This window comes from Numenius arquata, chromosome 6, assembly GCF_964106895.1.
Source record: "Numenius arquata chromosome 6, bNumArq3.hap1.1, whole genome shotgun sequence".
In the NCBI taxonomy this organism is placed as follows: Eukaryota; Metazoa; Chordata; class Aves; order Charadriiformes; family Scolopacidae; genus Numenius; species Numenius arquata.
Window position 1 is genome coordinate 18,005,284 of NC_133581.1, and position 18,787 is coordinate 18,024,070.

The 18,787-nt window shown below is 39.5% G+C and overlaps 1 protein-coding gene across 1 annotated transcript in view; it reads left to right on the top strand.

Moving 5' to 3' along the window:
• SERGEF (secretion regulating guanine nucleotide exchange factor) overlaps positions 1 to 18,787 on the top strand; it is a 161,959-nt gene that overhangs the window by 3,655 nt on the left and 139,517 nt on the right. The window contains exons 4-8 of the mRNA XM_074148403.1: positions 483 to 577; positions 2,812 to 2,872; positions 3,826 to 3,939; positions 4,251 to 4,313; positions 5,643 to 5,801. Coding sequence (XP_074004504.1) covers positions 483 to 577; positions 2,812 to 2,872; positions 3,826 to 3,939; positions 4,251 to 4,313; positions 5,643 to 5,801 — 492 coding nt within the window. The remainder of the gene's footprint in view (positions 1 to 482; positions 578 to 2,811; positions 2,873 to 3,825; positions 3,940 to 4,250; positions 4,314 to 5,642; positions 5,802 to 18,787) is intronic.

Below are 18,787 nucleotides of genomic sequence, written 5' to 3' on the forward strand. Positions count from 1 at the left end.
ATGGGGCCAGGCTCTTTTCAGTGTGCCCAGTGACAGGACAAGGGGCAACAGGCACAAACTGGAACACAGGAAATTCCATCTGAACATGAGGAAAAATGTCTTTACTGTGAGAGTGCAGAGCACTGGAACAGGCTGCCCAGAGAGGTTGTGGAGTCTCCTTCTCTGGAGATCTTCAAAAGCCACCTGGATGCATTCCTGTCCAACCTGCTTTGGCAGGACTAGGTTGCACTCTAGATGATCTCTGAAGGTGCCTTCCAACCCTTGCCATTCTGTGATTAAGCTGCTTGCCTTGCTAACTTACTTCTGTCCCAGTGAACTTCAGACCTTTACTGAACATGATGTGTAAGGCCAGAACAGAAGCCTGTGGCCTCAGGGACTTTGGAAAAGCTACGTGGCTGTGATATTTTGCTGGTTAGAATGTTTCAGTGCTTTGCTTTTGCTCAACAGATATACTGATGGAGCTCTAATTCTTCATTTTGCAGGATCTGGCCTGGTTCTGTCCTGTGGGTCTAACTCTTTTGGACAATTAGGAGTTCCTCAAGTATCAAGTTCATACTTGATTCCGCAAAAGATTGAGGTAAAGATTTAAAAGGAATTGTGCTTCAGAGCTCTGTACTTTATTGCTTCCAGCAACTTACATAGGTTGTCTAACCTCACTGGGCTTTAAGCCAGACTCTTCAACTACTTTTTATAGAGTCTGTTACAGTAAGCTTACAAAGTAAAGGACCAGAGATGGTCATTGACCCAGAAATGAGAACCTAAGGCTGCTTTCCTTATTGTACAAAGAAGTTGTCTGCTTCTAACACAAAGTTGCCTCTTTCACTAGGGATTATAACATTTCATAATGTATTTTGATAACATCTGCAGAATGAGTCTGATGCTCAGATGGTGTGAAGTGATATTAAAGGTAGTGAAACCGCAAATTTACTCCTGCTGAAATTTTGCCTGAAGTATGCAAGATACTAGATATGTTTTGCTATATGAAGGTATGTGCCTTCATTTTACTTTGTTGAAAGTTTTTGCTTAACAGCTCAAAGCAAACCAAAATGAGCCAACAATAATCCATCCCTGTAAGAAACAAACTGCATGATGGAGTTCGACAAAGTTAGCTACTCTAATTCTTTTGATCCATTGCTCTTGTGCTACTTGTTCAGAGAACAGAACAGCAGTTCTGTTTTTTTAAGTACATGTGCTTTTTTAGAGTGTATTTGTAATTGTCAGTGTTTCTTCTCCCCAGATGAGGACTGTAATATTATTTCTTGGCTGTAAAAACAGTTAGATAAAAATAAGCTTTGTCACCCCCAAAATAATAGATATGTCAGAAAGTGTGTAGCTGCAGGAAAACTAGACTTAAAAGTGTAAAATAAAGTTTATTCTCTCAAGATTAAAATTATTTTTACTTTTGCATGTAAAGGAACTGACAAGTATATTGACTCGCTGCTTGTCTGGCCTCCAGTATTTACGAAACAATATCAACTTCTAAGGAAATAGGATAAAAAGTTATATAACGATTTCTCTGTTGTCAGGTATCTTCAATTATAGATTCCAAATGCTGGGCTCTGACAGCATAGCTCATGTTGTTCTATAAGTTACATGGAAGTCTATGGTCATACTTGTAGATGAGGCACTGCATAGTGTGTAGGGAGCTTGGAATGTAGCCCCAAATTAATTGCTTTAAAATGTTTTAAGTAGCAGGTACTGAGACTTCTGTAACATCAGAAAAGCTTTCCTGTTGTTGGCTATAAGCCTAACAGTTTAAATAAATTTCTCATAGGAATTCTAATTAATCCCTAATTTACACGGTAGTTTCTTATTTGGAGAACACTAATGAAACCCTGGACCTCTCATGTCTAATGAAAGCAATAACTTCATAGCAGAAAGGATTCTCAGACAAGAAATTTAGCCTCATGGCTCATGCCAGATACTCCTTTGCTTTTTTTTAATGTAGGAGAGGAACTCACTAGGTAATCCCTGGTGAATAGGAGTTAACTCACCTGATGTTTCTGTATATCCTTGATGTTCCCTGAGAGCATCATTCCAGTATGGCATCTTGAAAATGGCAGTATTGACAGTGCTAATCTTAATCTGTGTCCTCCTTGACCATGTGGACCATTCAGTTATCTGGAATGTTTTCTCTTTTGGTTTGTATCCTGTTAAATGCTTGGGCTTGATGCCATCTATTTTAAATAGTGTTACCTCTGTGAGAAGAATAATAAATTTGCAGAGTACCTCGAAGTGGAAAAGTGCCAGAATTGAAGTACCTTGTGCAAACTTAAGTCACTCGTTTTACGCATGCATGACTTGGTATAGTCATCTTTTGCATGATTGTATTGGGCAATGTTCAGTGGTGTAGGTGGTACTATCAACTGTATTGTTTGTGATCAGAGGACCTGGTAAGACTGAACATCTTGGTGGAACTTATTACTGCTTGTCACTGGTATTTGCTGTGGAGGTTTTGGTGTAATTCATGAGGAACACCGAGTTAAAATTAAGAAATAAACATATCTGTGTTGCCAAGAAGGTTCTGTTTTTCATGAGGAGACTGACTGTGGCTTTTATTGATTGCCACAAAGCTATACATCCAGTTGCTTTGCTTGATTTTTTTTTTTTTTTTAAGATGTTCTCGCTAATTTTTGTTTGCCAAAATTTACTTACTGTGTGATACAAAATGTTGATATGCATTGTGACGTGCAGGCTGGCATTGCAAGAACTATTTTCATAGCATTCCACTTCTGTGTTTCACTTATTTTTGCTTTTAGAAGCAATAAACACAAAAAGCAACTAAAATATATTTTTCTTTTACTTGAGTAGTTGCTCAAAGAGAAGGTGGTGGATGTTGCTGCAGGACTGAGACATGCCCTTGCTGCTACAGGTAAATATGTTGTCCTTCTTCTGTCATTTCAGTAACAAATGAATGGAGTTTTAATGGCTTGGAGTGGGAGGAAAGAAGATGAAATTTATAAATTTATTTTAGCTTCTTTTTTTTTTTTTTTTTTTTTTTTTTACAATTGAGGAACAACAAACTACACATGCTCTTTTATTTTGGTTTAATTTTACATGAACTTTAGTATGGGTTCCAGATAGTGGAGTCTAGCTGAAGATGCAGAGCAGAAGAAGAGTGGGATCTCTGGTGCCTATATGAACGTTGGGAATTAAAGATTCCCTGAGCTCTACGCTCGGTGATTGAGAGCAAGGTCAAGTCTCTGAAAGGTCCTGAGGAGAAGACAAGTGACTTCACTCTTACTGGATTTACTCACTGAGTTACATACAGAATCACAGAATTGTAGGGGTTGGGAGGGACCTTCAGAGATCATCTAGAATCCAACCTCCCTGCCAAAGCAGGGTCACCTAGAGCAGGCTGGACAGGAACGTATCCAGGCGGTATTTTGAATATCTCCAGAGAAGGAAGCTCCACCACCTCTCTGGGCAGCCTGTTCCAGCCTGTACACAAATTAGCATGAAGAGAAGGAAAGGGCAGAGAAATTGCAATGAACTTACAGTAATAAATTGTGTCCATGCTGGAGGCGCTACAGCTATGGGACTTCTGTTACTCAGTATAGGCCTCAGAGAGCTGAGACAGGTTGATTAGTATCTTCTTAGTTTTCTTACCTATATAAATGAGACTACAACTCTTTGTTGCTTGGCAACTTCACCAGGATTATCTGTATGTTTATGAAGTATTTTTTTGGCATAAAGGTCTTTTAAAGTGCAATTTGAATTAGTGAAAACGAAGTGAATGTACCTTTAAAACTAATTAATGAGTTAAGTGATTTTGGTGGTGGTTGATGTGTTTTGATCTCTTCTGTCTGTGTTTCTTCTGGAAAGAGAACGGTTTGGTGTTTCAGTGGGGAACTGGCATGGCATCTCGGGCAAAGCGTGCAAACCAAGGAAAAACCCTCCCCCTGTTTTTGACAGCAAAGGAGCCCTGTGAAGTAACAGGTATTTCAGGAATCATATTCCTTTGTAAAGGTGGATAGAGTAGAAATATAAGTTCGAGTGACATGTAGCATCCTTTTAATATAGAGCCACTTGGTATTATAAACATGGAATATCTGAAGGATAGAATGGGCATACAAAGTGGTAATCTATGGGGGAAAATGACAGTGAATCTGCAATGTCTATAGCCCAAAAGCAGAGGCTTTTGTTACAAAATTCGTCATTATCCTGTTACACTTGATACAGCTCTGTTTTATGCCTAAGCATGAAATGATATCTGCTGTACAAATTTTCTAAGACTAACTTTTCTCTAGGCCTGGAAGATGTGAAGGTGAAGAGGGTTGCTGCAGGCTCCTATCATTCGGTGTCACTCACAGGTAGGCCTTAGGCATAGAAGTGAAAGTCCTTGTGTCAGCCCATAAAGTTTTTTTTGCTTTGGAAATGTTTGTCAGTTTTGGTTAAACTGGTGAAGTTTGATCTGGCCTTGTTAGTGCTGGTTAGTTGTTTTGTAGTAGTTTTAGATTCTGGGAACTTTTGGTTTTTTAAGAGCTGGATTCATCTTTTAAATTCTCCAAATTCTGTGTGTTTTTTCTTGGGGTCAGGTGTGACTTAGCCCTTATGAGTAAGTAAGGGTCTGGGCTCTTTACTTAATGGTTAGAAACTCTGAAAGGATTTGTGGAAGCACATGGCTGGCTAAGTCTCTGGAGCTGCAGCGTGATGCTTCATTGGGTAACCGGGTGGGTCAGTGCTGGAACTGGTGCAACCCTTTGTCCATGGAGAAAGGGTATGTATGTTATGTGGTTGTCCCAGGAAAGACTGCTGTGGCTATCCTGCTTCTGCTACGCGAGCTAATGCCTCTGCATGGGGCTGTGCTGTGCAGGGACGTGAGATGGTCTGAAGCTATCTTAGGTGGCTCTCGTATAACAGTGTGCAGATCTGTGTGAGGTAACACAGGAGCACAAGGCTTATTTTAAGTAGTAGAAAAGTTGCTTTAATTAGGAATTAGACACTTCCATAAAGTCTGCCATTTGTTCTTTGTTCTTTAGGCAGCGCTCCTATGCTGGGGTATTAAGTATCTGTTAGTGAAAGTCTAATAGAGATATTTTTTTTTTTTTTTGGCACACTGGGAGAAGGAGAAACAGAATAGCTTTTCATGCTGTAATCTTATAGTTTAAGTGTGGAAAATATATTGAACCTTATGAGGACAAGTCTTTGCCAAACTTCATAGGAACAAGTTCTTAGCAAATATGCGGCCATCTGGTATCTCTGTCATCATTAAATGGAGCACTGGAGTATTTGCTTATGCAGATCTACAGAGATTTAGTTGTTATGTGGAGATATTACAAGATGTAAATTATATTGAATTCTGAGATGCAAAGTGTATGTGTGATTAGTGAAGAAGAACTATAAGGACAAATAGAATCTACTTTAGCTAGTTGTCACTCTGTATTTAGAGAGTGAACAGATTATTTAGTCTGCAGCTCTTGTAGAGAGAGCTGTAATGCAGGGCAGGAGCAGCTGGCCAGGCTGGCTAATTAACAGTGTGCACGTGTGTGGTAAAGAATGGTAGGAAAAAGCATACAGTGGAAACACAAATTGAATGAAACATTGTCCTTTCGTCAGCATCACTGGGTTGAGACGGCCCCTGTTTGGTAGTGTTCTATATGTATCACTTTCAACAAATTTTACTTCTCTGTTGATTGTAGATGAAGGACACCTGTATGTCTGGGGTAGCAACAAACACGGGCAGCTAGTGAGCAAAGAGATCTTTCTTGCTGAGCCCAAGAAGATTGAGACTCAGTTTTTCTCCCATGAAAAGATTGGAGCAGTTTGGAGTGGCTGGACCCACTTGGTGGCACAAACAGGTACGGTATCCAAAAAGCAGTAACATATGGCACCAAAGCAGTAAATTGTCTTTATTGCATGTAAACAGTGTTCTTCCTCGCTGATACTGGTTGGATGCAGAATTTTGCAGTTTCACCTGAACAGTGCTTCTCTCTTGAAAATGATAAGGAACAGACATCCTTTGGCTTCTGTCCCTGAAGTATTATTGTGCTTATTGGTCAGAGGGCCTAGCATCTTTCATAAATGCATTAGCACCTGTGTGTATGCACTAGAAGGGATATAGTGTCCCTGCATCATCAAGTAACTGGTATATCAGAATATATATATGAGCTTCTAAAGATCATTCTGCTGGGTGAGTTATGACATCTTCTTTGGAGGAAAAAGAATTTGGTGGAAAACTTTCTTCAGAAAATAAAGAGGTAGGAAAATATAACTGCAGCTTCCAAGATATGTGATTATATTTGGCAGGAAGATGTGGGCAAAACTCTCATTCAGGGCACAGGAGTTAGGGAGGGAGGGAGGGAAGATGATTCTGAGCAAGTGTCTGTCTGAAAGGCGTGAGGGCATAGATATGTGCCATTCCCAGGTTATCTGAGCGTTAGCTGAGGATCTTAAGAACTGGCATAGCCGAGAACCCTCTGCTGCTGTCATCCCATTTGAGAAGACATGGTCTCATTGCAGTAAGTGAAATAAATTACATGGTTTTGCAAAACTGTTCTAGCCTTTCTGTACATCAAGAGCGAGCCTAGCATTTTGTGCTGCTCTTTTTTAGTAAAGTGTTTTAAGGACAGATAAAATCCTGTCTTCAGAAGAAAGTCAATAAATTAAAATAATCTGGCTTGTACGTGTGGTGTTTGTGGTCAAATCCAGAAAATATTGAGAAAAGCTCAGTTAAAAGGGGCATTATTAGACTTGAAGAACATCCCCTGAAGATGAAATGAAAGAATATGTTACGTTGATGCTGTACCTTCCTGGGAACCTTTCCAGTAAGGACAGTGTGAAAGCTTGCCACATGCAGAGGGCTGTAGGGTTAGATTCTTTCCTAGGAAGAGAGAAGAGGAGGGTTATGTAGTAATGACATTAATGCACGAAAGGATGGTTGGTCTGATGAAGGTCACTTGAATTCATTTGTATTGTTGCTCTGTTGTGAAACGCAAAGGCAGGAAAGAAAGGTAGATGAGACATCTGAAACTATTTTGTGGTGTTCACGTGTGAATAGTCTGTGCTGTTTGCTTCCCCTGTTGCAAACTGTGCTGTGATGCTTAAGACTAACAAGAGGATGGAAGTCTTTCATATAACTCTGAGTGTTTTATTTGTTCCATAAGCAGGGGTAGCATATGTGCATTTCTGCTTTTGCTTTGTATAAACTGCCAGGTGAAGAAATGAAGGGCAGATAAAAGCATTTTTCCTGGAGTCACATTGGAGGTTGAAGAGCCTGTTGGTCTGTCAGAACAACCTGTTTGTTAGGAAAACTACGGAGGGGGGCACAGATCTGTTACTGATATTTACTGGGTTCTGTAATTATGGGTACTGATGGGTACTGGTTCAAGGAGTGCTTAGCCTTCAGCATGGGAAGTTTTATTTAAATGGAATTCTTATATGCCCACAGGTCAGCATGTGTTTAAGTGTTCTATTACATTGGTGCTGTAAATCATGAAACAGTCATGCAGTAACGTCCCTTGATCTGTAAAAAAAAAAAAAAGTGTCTGTTTTAATAACCATATACTGTGAACTATTGGTGCTAGAATTTGGAGGGATGTGTTGCATGACTAGAAAAACAAATTGGTTAAGTGTTCTGTTTCATAGCATTCATTGCCTGACAACAAAGTACCAGAGAAAGGGCATGTAAAAAAAACCCACATTACTCTATCTGCTCTCTTAGCTAATTAAAATAAATGATTGAACTCTTGATTTTTAGAGGATGCTATGCTGAAAATTTCAGAGCTATAATCGATGCTACATGTACTTGGAAACTTTTCAGCTGGAGAAAAGGAATTTCTCTCAATGTGTATTTCTTGAATAGTGTTGAGTGTCATTCTCACTGGAACAGAAATGGTAGAAAAAAAAACATTAGTCAGGATAACCTAATTCTTAAAAAGAGGGTATTGTCAACATGGTTTCCCTTGCTTCACTATTTCTTAAAAATGCATACCTCCTGTGTAAAATTTCCCCAAAGTTTTATTAACTTTAGTGTTTCAATTAGTTGATAATTATCCATGGCCATTACAGAAATGAAGTGATTATTTTAGTAGGTGATTTCAAGATGAAAAAAAGTATGTTGTGACATATTTTTTATGTGAATGTTTGAAAGGAATTTAAATAAAAACAGGCTGACTTTTTACATCTGCATTAGAAAACTGGCCAAGCGATGCAGTGGCATAAGTTATTGCTGAAACTGAGTTTTTTTGTATTTAGAATTTTAAATCCCTTTGAAAGTCAATAGACCTGAACCTATATCATCTGGAATTAGATTTTCAATGGCTTTTGGCAGCCTCTAGATACCAATCAGAATCTCATGGAATTTTCAAGGGTTGCTCAGCTACTAGATATAATGTGAGCTTCAGAAACGTAACTGTTTCTGAAAAATCACTCGCTGCCTGTGATTAAACTTGCAGCTAAGTAACTGAAAAATGCAGCCTAGTTGAAAACTTTTCACTGCAGGTAGTTCTTCCTCCATTATTTTTACCTCTTTCTAGCAAAGGAGGAAATGCTGCTTCAGTTTCCTGGTGCTGATGCCGTGTATACCAGTGGTCTCCAAACTTTATTGATTGTGCACCTGTATCAGTAAAATTTTTTTATGAGCATGCACCCCCAATATGTGTAAACTTATTTATAAATATTATGGACATGTGCTACTGTAATGTTATGCAAACTATAAAACATGCACAGTAGAAATTTTAAAAAGTGCTGTAAGATGAAATAAACAGTACTTAAAATACTATTTTATTAACTAAATGAAAACCATTAATAGTTTATTAATAAATTAAAATATTAACTTATTTATTATTTTCTTCCTGCCCTCCAGTGGATTCTTTTGCACATCCCCTGGGCTGCATGTGCTCCACTTTGGAGACCACTGATATAAACAGTTCCTGCTCACTTTACTCTGGAGAGTTCCACAATTACTGGAAAGAAAGCAAAATAGAGTGATTTTTGAATATGGGAAAACACAAGGGCTATTGTAGTATGATGCTTCGCTCTGTTCGTTGTGGAAGGTAAGAACATACTTTGGAAAGATGTTGCAGTGTATAGGGATTTTGCTGCATGAAAGAATAAGTTTTTTCTGAAAACTTACGCATCTCAGCATGATGCAAAATGTAGTAGTTTAACATTTGTGTTACTATATCTGAAGTCATGTTCTGTTTTCCACAGAAGGTAGTGGAATTTTAAGAAGCCATTACATATACTTAGATTTCCATTTGGATTTTTTTTTTCCAGAACATTAATCCTGGTCAGAGTAGTAATAAAACATTCATAATTGCAGCTGTCTTGACAGTAAGTTAAGACTTTTCTCATTGGAAAGACACAGGACAAAACTGGGTGGATAAAAGGTGGACACTGTTCATGCATAAATTCACAAATTCTGCCATTTCGAAATGACATTTTGATCTTTATCTGCCAGATGAGCAGTGCTTGACTGCGGACCTAGTGGAACACTGGAAAGTAAATGAGTCAGTGATGTTGTTAAAAGCAACCTTCTGGAGAAATAGTGGGCACTTTCCTGGATGCAGTGAATTGACACTTCTAAAGTGAGTCCAAGCAAGTTACCAACTTTGTTATCAGAAAAGAGGGAATACAGCCTTAAGTATTTTTTATTAGGCTTTCCCTCTTATGTAAACTAACCTTTTTTAAAAGACTTGCTTTGTTTTTCCTTCATGCTATTGGCAAAATTTTGCATGGTAACCTAAAGCAAAACAAACAACTTCTTTTTTCTTTTCATTTTTTCCCCACTGTCCTTAGAAGTGATTTTAATTGCTCCTGAAATCACATTAATACCCACATCTCTTTATGTATGTTATATTCTCATATATCTCATTCAGCAACTGTGTTGAAAGCCCTGTTTCCTGTCATTTCTCTTTAGACTTTGGTCAAGTCTCATTTTATTTGCTGTTGTTTCCATCATAAAGCGGTTCAGCTCAGGAAGTTAATTCCTGAGAAATGAATTGCTTGACTTAATAATGTTAAATAATGTTTTCATAGGATGTCGTGTCTTTCATCCTCACCTTTAGTTGATCCTCATCAGCTCCAATTCTTTATTCTTTTTAATCACAGAGGTGTCTTTTGGACTATATACAGTCTTACTGTAAAGTAGCTCAGAAAATCCTTCAGGAAAAACAACTGCTGCCTTGATTATCGATTCCTACAGAATACAGAAGAACAATTAGGCTTTGCGGAACCACTAGTACTCCTTCAAAATAAGAAATAATATCCTAATAGTGATTATCCTAGTTGATGATGGTTGGTCCAAAAAGATTAAGGTTGAGAGACCCTGATTGCATTTTGATCAGGTCTCTGACAAGATATGAACTTGTTAGTGTCTTTGGTTTGGTTACTATTTTCTGCATGAATGCTTGTATCAAGTGACTTTCAGGCATGCTGGTCAGTTATGACAGGGCAGTACTGGTATTGCTGTATGTGAAGGACAGACCGGATGTGTTCTTTTGGCCTCAAACTCCAAGTGCAAGTGTTATTCTCTTCAGGCAACTGCTGTGTGAAATGGCCTGCTTCCTTTCCAGTGTTCTGCTTAACGGCACAAGGAGCACCACTGCAGTATAGGTGGTAATATTTTTGGATTATAACAAGCAGCTGTCTTGCATCGGTCTGCTTAACAATGTCAACTTTAATTTGTGGTCCTCCTCAAGTTGATGCAAACCCTTCGAGGGTAACTGCTGAGGAGAGGTTATTGCTTAGATCATTTAAAGGAGAGCTAAGTTGTGGCCTGTAATGCTGAAGATGTAAATTAGGCTACTTTGGGAAATGATAGAACCGATCTGACTTGAAGGCAAACCTAAATATAGCAAGAGAAGTCTTTTAAAGACTTAGAGGTGAATCATCAACTTCAATTCAAAACAAGTTATTTTCTTTTTAACTGGGATGTCTAATAAATAAGCTTTCTTAATCTGGTCTGTTTTGTTTTCTAAGTATTCTCCTGAACACGTTCACCAGTCTATTTTTCATGTACCATCACATGAAATTATGCCTTATTTGAGCTCAGATAAAGAATTCCAAACTCTTTCACCCAGAAGGAGTTACCTTAAAAATGCAGTTAAAATGGTATTTCTGCTGCCTATGCAAAACTACCTACAGCTAAAAAGACTTGGAAGAACAAAATGCCTTGACATAGTCTGAATAATATTCTGAGTTCTCATTCCAAATGTGCAGCTGAATTTGCGTGTCTTTGAACATCACTTGACGTTATGTTGTTTAGGTCACATAAAACCACTCTGAAGTGGTCTGACATGTTAGTGACCTACATGGTAAAATAGAACCCATCTCCTGTCTTTTGAAGCAAACAAAAATGTGTCCATTGAAACACTGAGGGCAGAACGAGGAAGTATTTCTAATTAGCTGACCTGAAAAGGAGGCTTTCTGCTGTAATTGCACTTGTATGTGCTTTCTCTGATGCCAGTCACTAGGTAAAACTATCCGGCTCTGCCGGTAAGTGATGCAGTAGCTGTGGTGTAACTGCAGGGAGGTGAAGGGGAAGGACGTCGCTCCTTGGCACCCAGCAGTGCAATTTCAGCCCACTAGAGGTCCCTTCCAGTTTTCTTTTGGACCGAGCCTCGGCAGCCTTCCTCATACTGGAAAGCATACTTTTCTTTGCCTTGAATTTTTCAGCAGCTCACTAGGACAGCAAATATGGACTTTATTTTGTGGGTTTTTTTTATTTTTTTTTAAATTTATTTTATTTTACTTTATTTATTTATTTCTTTTCTTAATGTGTGTCTGTGATACCAATAAGGCATCTGTTTTATGGGGACTCTCCTTTCCTCTTTTTAGCCACTATAGCTGACAGTCAAACAGTTTGAAACTGGAGCCCCTGACATTCTTTTTAATGTGATAGCTGTATTTTATTTGGTAGGATGCTGGGTTTTGGGAAAATAGGTAAAATATTAGAAATTAGCTAAATCAAAAACTGCAAATTGATAAGAATCACCAGACGTCTTTGGAGCAGAACCTGCAAAATGAACGTTTAAGAAAGAAAAGCATTTGTCCATCTGCCTCAGGCTAAGTAAACTCTGCCTAAAATCTGGTAGATGGACTTGCTTTTCTATGGTTTTGTGGTGCATGGTTGTTCTTACCTCCTCCTTACAATGGTGTAGCTTGATGTTATGAGGCAATGGGAGTTTGTCCTTCAGAGCTTTCCTCTTACATTCCTGGCTGTCATAATAAATACTGTCATTGTTGTGGGCTATAAGAGAAAGCAACAAAGAAAGTCAGTTGAAGATGCATGGATTTTAAAGCAGAAATAGCTGCCACAGGGGAGATCATATGAGTTATTCCAAAGTATGCTGTTGAATTCCACATGTAGGCCCCAGTGTTAAGCTCAGTAATTTTTGCTTGATAGAAATGTAACCTCTAGAAGTTATGTACCTGATGGTAGCTTGGTTTTTTTCCGCTTTTTTTTTTTTTTTTTTTTAAAGATGCTGGGTTGCAGCTCCAGTGACTGAATTAGAGTGCCACTGGAACCACTGTAGTCGCCTGGTTTGCAGTTACACTGGGATGGGTGGGCCAGTGTTCTTTTGACTTGGTCCAGGTGGATCTGGCAGCTCTGCTAGGATACTTTGAGAGAGTGGAAGATTCACTTCTACTATTGATGGTTTGTTCCAATGCTGAGACTGCAGCTTAAGACAAAAAAGAAAAATGGCAAAGTGAACAAGAGAGACAAACTAAAGGCTGAGCTGAGATCATGAATGGAATCTAACAGGAAAATGTTGCTGACATAAAGCCTTTGTGGCACTTCATGTATTTGTTCCAGGGCTTTTTAAGAGCACTTACAGGACCCAAGTGGGAAGATCTTGCCCCAGGCACAAATACAAGTTGGGTGGAGAATGGCTGGAGAGCAGCCCCGAGGAGAAGGACTTGGGAGTGCTTATGGATGAGAAGCTCAACATGAGCAGGCAGTGTGCACTGGCAGCCCAGAGAGCCAACCGTGTCCTGGGCTGCATCAGGAGAAGTGTGGCCAGCAGGTCTCGCGAGGTGATTCTGCCCCTCTACTCTGCGCTCGTGAGACCCCTCCTGGAGTACTGTGTCCAGCTTTGGAGTCCTCAACACAGAAAGGACATGGACCTGTTGGAACGGGTCCAGCGGAGGGCCACGAGGATGATCAGAGGGATGGAGCACCTCTCCTATGAAGACAGACTGAGAGAGCTGGGGTTGTTCAGCCTGGAGAAGAGAAGGCTCCGGGGAGACCTTATAACAGCCTATCAATACCTGAAGGGAGCCTACAGAAGAGCTGAAGAGGGACTCTTTGTCAGGAAGAGTGGTGACAGGACAAGGGGCAATGGTTTTAAATTGGAAGAGAAGAGATTTAGATTAGATATCAGGAAGAAATTCTTTACAGTGAGGGTGGTGAGGCACTGGAACAGGTTGCCCAGGGAAGTTGTGGATGCCCCATCCCTGGAAGTGTTCAAGGCCAGGCTGGATGGGGCTTTGAGCAACCTGCTCTAGTGAGAGGTGTCCCTGCCCATGGCAGGGGGGTTGGAACTAGATGATCTTTAAGGTCCTTTCCAACTCTAGCCATTCTATGATTCTATTCTATTCATTCTATGATTCATCTATTAAGTACCAAAATTGCTGAAGTTAGAATGAGCAGAATATAACTTTGGACCCTGAAAACTGTGAAGCTTGAGAGAGAATAAGTAGATCATGAAACAAGTTCTTAGTGCATGCATTGCATGTGTGTCTTCAGTTGTAATCACTTTCTGGGTTTACGCTGATGATATGGTTGGTTTACAACATATATATCTCACAACCTGACTGATAGTGGAATCTTTGGTTACATTAAAAAAAAAGTCTTTAGATGCATCTGGTTTTGGCTGGCAGATTTTAAAACTTCACGGCCTATCTTGCATTTGATTATAAAGGGTAGAGCATGGAAAGGGGAGAGAAAGAAGTGCATGGGGATCAAAATTCAGAAATTAAAGCTTTGCAGAAATTGTGGGACCTGTGAGAGATTTAGTGTGCAATAACAGGCTTATAGATTCTAGGTGCATATGAAAATTGCCTTTTCTCTACTGTCTTCAAAGCTGGCTCCTTGTTCCATCACACATCCATCTCTCATTGCTATTTCAACTTCCATGATAATGATTTCTAAGCGAAGTTTGTGCAAGCCACTGAAGTAGGGGGTGATGGGAACTGTGTAGTATGTTTCTCGGGGAGTCTGTTCCTGGCTGGCAGCCTGCTGGAGACTGGGAATGCACTAGCCCTTCAAGATTTGGGGTGAAATTTCTGGCAAATTTGCACCCTGTGGATACTCTGAAAATTGAAAGATGTCTAGGAGAGCATATACGTAAAGTAAAAATGAGCATTCGTTTGACATTGTATGGATAGGTGTTAGATTTTACAAGTGTGGGATTGTATGGATATATGTTAGATTTTACAGGTGTAGAATCAGTGTTTAAGTCAGTTCAAGGAGTTTAACATAGCTTAATCTTATATGTGTTGAGTTCACATTCAGAATTGATTTGTGTTTTTTCCGTGAAGACACATATGTAAGTAAGTATTTAAGCTCTGCAAAATACTTGTGTATAATCTATAAAGTGTTCTGGAATTTTGTAGCAATTTAATATTTATTTTCTGTGAATACATCAATGCAGAGAGTTGATTTTTGTTAAGTAATTTATATCAAAGGAATCTTTTCTTTTGGCAGAAAGTTACTTTCCAGTCATGAATCATCATATTGATGCAAAAACTTTGAGGAAGACACAGTAAAGCCAATGAACTGGTGCACAAACATTTTTTTTTGTTCCCAAGCACTACGGTTTGGGCAGCCCTGTGATAGCTTTTTCTTCCTGTTTGAGGAGGGAATGTCCTGACTAGAAGTAGGCCTCTTTAGGTTGATCCTGTCCTTTTGAGCGCTTTGAAGGCAGATATCCATATTCCTGACATGGTCTTAAACTGTTTCTTCAACTAATCCAGAATTCTGCTCCGATGAGATTGGTTGTCAGTCTGCTTTGCCAACAGAAACATTTGTTCTGAATCCTCTTTTCTCTTTGCTGATGGGAACAAACCGTGATTTCCCCCACCCTGAGTTGAGAAAATTCCATGGCATCAGTCTTTTATAGGTGCCTAGGAAAAATGGCCAAGAGTGAAAAGCATTAGTGACTTATGGAAGCTCTGTTTTCCTATTCCTGGCATCGCGTTTCCTACTTTTTGTTCAAGCATGGCCCAGTCTGTATCTCTGTAGCCCCAACTGTAAAAGTTTTGTGAGGCCCATTGTATACAGATTCAACTAGTCCTCGTGAAGGAGCCTTCAGCAGAAGGGGAAAACTCTTGCAAAGATTAACTTTGGAAATGTGCAGTTCTGGAGTTGGGGTACAACACCCTCCTTTCCTCAATATTTATAAAAGTTTAACCCTCTTGCCTTCAGCAAGGTACAGCAAGATCCTTGTGTCTCCTCTGTGATCTTGTGCTATCGGGCTGCCTGGATTAAACATATTCCTTTTCAACTGAGGGACCTTGCAGACTATGATGTGCTTTACTTTGGCAGTTGAGACTGAGGTTGAGCAGGTATCCAGGCCTGGAGAAAACGTTAGTAATATCTTTGTACCATGGAGGTTGAAGTTGGGTGTATTTTCATGTGAGTAGATCTACTTGCTTCGCTTGTTTTGTACCTTATTTTGTTCATGGGATCAGGGAGATGGTCAGTCTGGTAGACTAAATCAAGAATTAACTGAGGTAGACTATAAAGGAGAATAAAAGCAAGGAAACATAGGAAACCTGAGCTAGTGACTGGAAGAGCCCTATTTCTCAGCATCTTATGAAGTTTATCATGTTGTTATCTGTTCCCAGATTTTTGATGGGAATTCTTTCCTCAAGCAGCAAGAAACTGAAATTTACAGTCTATTTATGGCAGGTTTCTGCAGATGAGACTTAAGCAGCCAAATTCTAAACAACTTGTCTTTGGTGAGAATGGGGGGGTGGGATCTTGCCAGGGCCACTGTAGAAGATTGTCCTTTTAACTGCCAAATTGTCTCTGAATCTCAGGGAATATCTTCTGCCAGAAGATAGATCTCAGTAAATGGTGGATCTTCTGTGTGCTCTCTTGAGGCACAGCAGATTTTGTCTTCAGCAGCTATGGCTCACCAGCACAACAGGAGCCTTCTGTTACGTCCTACTCTGTGTCAGCCCCTCCTGTTTAGTTCTGTCTTACAACACAAACATGTTTCTTATATATGTATATATTTTTACATGTATTCTTTAACAAGAACTGAATAAACAAAACCTTTGGGCTGACTCTGGCTTATACAGTCTCTTGTTTTTTCTTGCTTTACAGGTTTTGTTACCAAGTTAATGAATTTTTAGTTCACTGAACATTAAAACATTCTGGATTTTATTTTCAAAATTGTATGGTTTTGAGTTCTAGATAGCTAGAAATAGCTAGAAGGGATTGGCATTTTCTTTTTCTTCATGAGCTGGCATTGTTCCTTGGCTTTATTTTTGAACTTACAAAGTTAGAGTGTGTGTGTTTGTATATGGCTTTGTGATTCTACACTCCTATTTCTGCTGCTCCCTGCTGGGAATGGCTTCTACGTGACTTTGGTAAAAGTCATGAAGAAGTTCTTTCTATGGTTTGGTTGCTGAGTAGGAGACTGGGTTCGATGTGAACTGAGGTACATTTGGAAAGGTTAGTATCAAGTGTTCAGAGTTGTTCATAGGCAAAGTTTTTTCACAGAACCTTGCTAACAATATCTTTTGAGTAGTTTGTTTTGTTTCTTTGGTCACTGTCCTGCTTTTGCCCCTCCTTGTTCTTAGTAATTTTCAGTTGGTGCATTAAATAGTTGTGCATGCCATGCCATATTACATCTGTATGTGGAGAGGCAAGTGTCAGGAAGATGCTAAACTGTCACTAATTTTGATTGAAGCTATTCATTGTAAAATAGAAATACCAGTGATTGGCACTAAGGGCAAAGAAACTTATCACAATATTAATTTTAAATTCTCCTTGTAAGCTATACTGTGAATATGTTGGCAAATGGAGATTCAATTGGTCTATGGAGAGTAGGATTTAAATGGATTTTTGTTAAATTTGGCTCACGACAAATGCTGAGTGTTTTTAGCAAGAATTGTAAGACAGGAGGAAAACAGCTATCACAAATTTTCCAGCCTTCAGCCTGGAGAAGAGGAGGCTCTGGGGAGACCCTATAGCAGCCTTCCAGTACCTAAAGGAGGCCTATGGGAGAGATGGGGAGGGACTTTTTATCAGGGAGTGGAGTGACAGGATGAGGGGTAATGGTTTTAAACTGAAAGAGGGGAGATTTCGGTTAGATACCAGGAAGAAATTCTTTACTTTGAGGGTGTTGAGACAATGGAACAGGTTTCCTAGAGAAGTTGTGGCTGCCCCATCCCTGGAAGTAAGGCCAAGCTGGATGGGGCTTTGAGCAACCTGCTCTAGTGGGAGGTGTCCCTGCCCATGGCAGGGGGGTTGGAACTAGGTGATCTTTAAGGTGGCAGCCTGTAGAATGCCTCTCCCAAAGTAAAAGGGGAGGATACAGTGCATAAGGCTAGTCTATCCAGGTTTTCCTGGCCATGATTTCCTTTCATGCTTGCTTGGTCCTGTCCAGATGTATTTTAGTAAGTACTCCATGACTGGAGGAGTTTGGAGGATGGCTCAGTCATCGTTCAACATTGCACTCTGGGACTTTTCTAATGTAGACCATGTGTGGGAAGAGGGACTATATTGTTAAATTTCTCTCCCTTTTTTTTTTTGGTGCCTCATCCTCTCTTTGGCTGTTGGAAATAGCGATTGTTGTGGACTTAAGTAATGTGTCTGTCCTAACTCGAAGGAACTTTGATCTTTAAAAAGCTTTCAGAAAAATGAACCTTTAAAATGCGGATGTGGCATAGATTTTGTTCAGGTCATTAGTGTGTGAGATAAGGGATTCATTACTCTCTTCTCCCCTAACCCCCCCTGTTTTTGTTTGTTTTCTTTGGTTTCTGTGGTTGAATTGCTGCAGTTTATGGCTAGCCATATATTTAGCAAATGCTACAAACAAGGTCAGATACATTAGCAAATATGTGGAAGATTATAGGGAAGAAAGTTCTAATGGGACTTCACTGACAACACACGGATGGTACTAAGCAGTGAAGGATACCAAAAAGAGCAGGCTGAGAACTGTAGGTTAAGTTGAATTTATGAAAGAAGCCTGAAGACAGGCTAGGCTGATCACACAAATGTAATTACTTGTGTGACAGTGGCTTGGTTGTCTGTTCTGTACCATTCCTATTGGAAAACAAGAATATATTCCTGGTTATGATGTGTGCATTAGAGCTGGGTTCTGTTTCTGCTGAGAGGCTTTCACCTGGACTCACAGCAGTGGTAGCTTCCTTTTGTGTTATGAAATAATACCTTTTTATGGTGTTTGTATACAGGAAACCTAAAAATGTGGTGTTTTTTCTGTTTTCAATATCCTATACCACTGGAGCCAATCTGCAAGAAGAGTTGTAGTTTTGTGGGGCTGAGAAGTGCAGCTTCCGATGATGAGCTATTTCTTGGGGGTTTTACTTATTCTTTTTCCCTTAAAGCAAATTAAGGTGTTGCAATTGCAATGATGATAATTCTCTTGGAAACACCTCCCCTTTCACAACTATTGTGTAATTAGGGTACAAAGCTGATACAAACTTCCTTTGAAGGGGAAGAATTTGACCGTAAGTGTCCATGTCTTTCTTGTTCTGTGTACTGGTAGCTGGAGCTGTGGGTACTATCTGAGCCTCCTGCACTTTTGTTAAACAATTTCTCCTGAATCATATTGAAGTAGTTTAATTCACATTGTATAAACATCTC